Source organism: Austrofundulus limnaeus, unplaced genomic scaffold, assembly GCF_001266775.1.
Source record: "Austrofundulus limnaeus strain Quisiro unplaced genomic scaffold, Austrofundulus_limnaeus-1.0 Scaffold388, whole genome shotgun sequence".
Lineage (NCBI taxonomy): Eukaryota > Metazoa > Chordata > Actinopteri > Cyprinodontiformes > Rivulidae > Austrofundulus > Austrofundulus limnaeus.
In genome coordinates, this window is record NW_013952790.1 from 134,046 (window position 1) to 138,602 (window position 4,557).

General features: G+C 41.1%; 1 protein-coding gene across 1 annotated transcript in view; it reads left to right on the top strand.

The window, feature by feature from the left end:
• LOC106528533 (calpain small subunit 1) overlaps positions 1-3,972 on the top strand; it is a gene marked incomplete in the record, with an annotated part of 14,622 nt that extends 10,650 nt beyond the window's left edge. Inside the window, 5 exon segments of the mRNA XM_014023715.1 lie at positions 2,047-2,115; positions 2,354-2,432; positions 2,631-2,747; positions 2,836-2,894; positions 2,969-3,972. Of these exon segments, the coding sequence (XP_013879169.1) occupies positions 2,047-2,115; positions 2,354-2,432; positions 2,631-2,747; positions 2,836-2,894; positions 2,969-2,995 (351 nt within the window).
• Between the last annotated feature and the right edge of the window lie 585 nt (positions 3,973-4,557).

Consider the following 4,557-nt stretch of genomic DNA (forward strand, 5'->3'; position numbering starts at 1 on the left):
TGAGGAAACTTTTACCAAGGTATTTCTCATTACTTGTTAATATCTTGACTGTGCGAAGTGAAAAGTGACTCAATAAGTGAACATTCAGACGAGTTCAAGTTGATTCATAAAATACTATGCAATCATTTATTTACAAAAATTAAACAGATCATGAGTTACACTTGATTGTGGTTATTCCTATAGCAAGCATCAGAGTTAAATGAGATAAAACCCGTGTCCTAATTTCAATTCACATCAACTCAGATTTCTTATACTGTATAGAACAGTAAAACGTCAGTTCTGATGTTAACAACCAAAGAATTTTACTGGCACTTTTAGCTTAAGTTTTGGCAAATTAAGAACAAGGAAAGGAGGAAAGTAAGATTAGTATGTTACTACGACTTTCACTTTATCAAAGTGTGGGTCAACCGGAACTGCACGTCTTTTCTAAGCTCRGGBTCCACATGACACGTCACTCCGAACACATCAGCTTTACCTGGTGATGACTTCTTAAGGCACCCTCGGGGTAGGAGCTGGCTCDCCTCCGATCAGTCAGGGAACTGATGTCGGCTCGCGTACCGGTCAGTGGCGAACAGGTGTTTTTCCAGGTAACTTTCGTCTGTTTCAGTCCAAGCCAGAAAAATTCAAGCCGTATCCGGTTCCTCTTTCCAAAATAAAATCTCCCCTCGGGAGTTAAAAACACACTTAGAGGCTCGACCTTGGGTTGAGACCACCGGCAGGCGTGCCGGGTCCCTGGCTGTGAAGTCTTCCCTAATTAGCTCATGGGATCAGACTTTAAGCCAAACTGAGGTTTCTCCGGAGAGAATCCCAGCTGTCTTCCTAGGTTGGAATCAGGAAGAAGATTGTGTTGCTCGAAGCCGTCCGGGTTAGTAAAAGAAACGGACAAACTTTGGTTCTGCCCTCAGGCTTAGAGATGAGTCAGAGAAAGATAAAGATTTGCCAGCCGGTGCCAGCCCAAGGTTAAAATTCTGTGGTTATTCAACAACGATATGATAACCTCTTTTCAGCTTTCTTCTGATAGACTCTAAGAGAAATCACTGCCAAACATTTATGATGATTAATTAACATTTCTGTTCTATAATCAGTTCTGAACCTTCTGTTAGTCCAGATAAATGAAAGATTTTCTCAGGAAAAATCCACAATTATATTACTGTGTTCACAGTAAAATAAAAACAGTGATTTACATAAAAACACAATGAAAACATTGTAATCAGATTCTCTGTAATTTTTTTTTATACCATTATAAATCTCTTAAGGCACAATAAGAGAAAAGAAGTGGTTCCACTTTTCCTGTGACAGTCATTATTATGATTTAACAAATGTATAAACATTCTTAGGTAAACAACAAACGAATCACGAACAGAAGAGATTGTTCTGTCCATTATCTAATTAAGAGAACTGAGGGGTTCTCTTCCACGGTTAGAATGACCTGTCATGGCCTAAATAGRRTTYAGTTTGTGACAGAGTYCCTGTCCTCTCGTCAGGCCTGTCCGAGGCCTGCTTCGAGGCAGTAAATCTTGTTTCTTCACTCGAGGTGACCCCTACAGGAGATTATAAAAAAAAATCATTCATTTTATGGGAAGACCCTCTTGATTCAAGAGAAAACTCCGGTTTTTAATAAAATGGCTGCTTATAAATTAATTGTTAATCTATAAGATAAATCAACTTCAGATTAATTTCCTGCATCCTTAAGGAGTTAACAATTCATATCTAATCATATTCATGTAATTAAGCATTTTAATGATTTGGCCGATTAATCCATTAATCGAAAAAATAATCAACAGATTAATCGATTATTAAAATAATCGTTAGTTGCAGCCCTAGTTTGTAGCTGAGAGTCATTTTGAAGAAATCAGCTCTCGCTGCAGGAGATCCTGCAGATTTGTCCAACATGACTGCAGCTGTCATCAGGAGTTGGTGATATGTCCTTTTAAGGAATGCTAGGTCTTTACATTTCATGTAATCATGTTGATGAGGACATGTTGAGTTCTGTCACATCAACACAGGTATCCAACAGCTGAGTTAAAAACCTTAATCCTGTTTCAGAGCGACAGCACAGGAAAACTGGGCTTCCATGAATTTAAACATCTCTGGGACAATATTAAAAGGTGGCAGGTGGGTTCACCTTTCTTCTGCTTCAGTTTTACTCAGTGGTTGTATCAAATAATAACTGTATCAAATAATTTTAGTGTTGTTTGACCCTCTGCTGTGTGTCTGGCTTCATCTGCAAAAAGTATTATTCTACCAACTCCCCTGCTTTTATTGGTGCTTTTGCTTCTCTGTGGTTTCTGAACCAGCTGACACAGATCAGATGGTGCAGCTCCTGTAAATATCTGTTGTGTTAACTGTTTAGGGCGTGTACAAGACCTGTGACAGCGACCAATCCGGTGTCATCAGTGCGTCTGAGCTGCCCGGCGCTTTCAGAAAAGCTGGTATGACCTTTTTCATTTCCCATGTTCAGACAGACAGGTGCAGTCAGGTTATTGTAAGCAGTGTCCTCTCAGATTCAGGGATGTCTCTGTCGTTGTCTCATCCACCTGGTGTCTGAAGAGATTTCAGTGTTTGTGTGATCCTGGTGGAAGTTCTGCTCCACAGTTCTGGACCGGTTTGATCCGTTCTCTGTTCTTCAGGGTTCCCTCTGAACGACCAGATCTTCCAGATGATCATCCGCAGATACAGTGATGAAAACGGCAACATGGACTTTGATAACTACATCGGCTGCCTGGTCAGGCTCGATGCCATGTGCCGTAAGTTTGAGTCCAGAACCGGTTGTGTTGGTTCAGAGTCCATTCACAGTCCAGACTGTATGAAAGCTTCTGATGTGGTCTGATCCAGGTGCGTTCAAGACCCTGGATAAGGACAACAACGGGACTATCAGAGTCAACGTTCAGGAGGTAAGTGTGTCGGAGGATTTTCAGGATGATGGGGTTTGTTGATCATAACACGTGGATCGTTTTTCTCTTTGCAGTGGCTTCAGCTGACCATGTACTCCTGAGTCCCAGAGAGACCCTGCCCCCGCCCCCTGCTTGTTTTCTGAAACCACTTTATCTATCCACACACCACTTTACAGTCCCTGGAGCTGAAATATGTAGGTTTATAGTACAAGTTCACTCAGCACTCTTCAGTTAGACGCTTGTTTTAGGTCTGAACAGGACTGGAGCCTACGTGAGTCTGGTACGGTCTGGTTTTTACCCTGGTCCGCTTCAAGAAGTCTGACTTTAACACATGAGAGAAGGAAAGACTCAGCAGCTGCACCGCTCTGATGATTATTAGAATTATTGTGTAACTTCACTCCTTGCCACACCAACCATGGCTTTTCCACAACGTTTATAGTTTTCGTAGAAAGTTCAGCTGGTACACGCAGCGGAGGCAGGTCACACAGGTATTTCCACCTGTTCAGATCTGTCTCTGAGCTCTGTGGGTGTGCTCAGGCTCAGTGGGTGTGGCTTTCTTTGTATTTCCTCTCCTTGTAAAACCACAGCGTTCAGCCTCGCCCTGCAGCTCCTACAGCCGTTTTTTAAATTTTTTTTATGAGTTTGTGCCACAAAAACAGAACCTGTTTGTCGTGATGTGGACCCCACGAAGATGGAGACAGGTCCTGTTCTGTTGAAACCCACTGCTGTCTGGGAGGAGGTCCTCACAACTCACTGTTTAAAGTCACCTCATGTTTCTTTAGCAAATGTTCAATATGTGCAAAAAGCAACGGCCATGTTTGGAAGCTGGTAGCACTTAAGTCTTTTTCTTTCAGCTTCCTGTTGTCACTGTAAACACAATGCAGTTGTCTTGCTCCAGGTTCAGCACAGTGTGTGTTCAGATTTATTGATGTGTGCCACTAATGCATGTAGCCACAGGGGGAAATGGGATTTTAAAAGCTTTTATGAATACTTACTGCACTAGCCTTTTAAACCGTTACTGAATGTGCTTCTGTCTAATGCGTGTGCCATTTTTTGAAATAAAGCTGAATTAATGGATGTTTATTCTTCATGACAAACTTTCCCACACTGATCTGAATAAAAGTTTAGGTTTTGTTAGTATCTGCACCTAAAATCCATTAAAGTGTAAAAATGTATTTATATTTAGTTTTCTCAGAGCAGGTATTTAACCAGGGGTCGAGCCTCGACTGAGTATTTACAAAGAAACTCCAAATCAAATTTCTGTTTGATGCTTTTTATCGTCTTTCCTCAGATTTGACTTGCTGTCGTCTAGCATGGAGTTGAACAATATTCAGCCATGCAGATATTAGACGTCTGCATGGCTGAATTTTAAATTTCAGTGCCCCACTTAAAAACAAAGGCACAGGTGAGTGTTTTCCTTTTTGCCTTTGCATGCTTGTGCTACCTCAGTTTAGTTTGAAGCAAAGTAGACCTGCACATGGAACCTGCTTCTTCCTGTCTGTTGACCAATAGGAGAGGAGCTAAACTAAGAAGCTCCACCCATCTTATTTGCATAATGAGGCAGAAATGCAAGGAAAAGTAAATGTAGGAAATAAAGACTTGTGAAAAATTAAGAAATAAATGTAACTTAAGAGACAGATGCGTCTACAAGTAAAATGAAAAT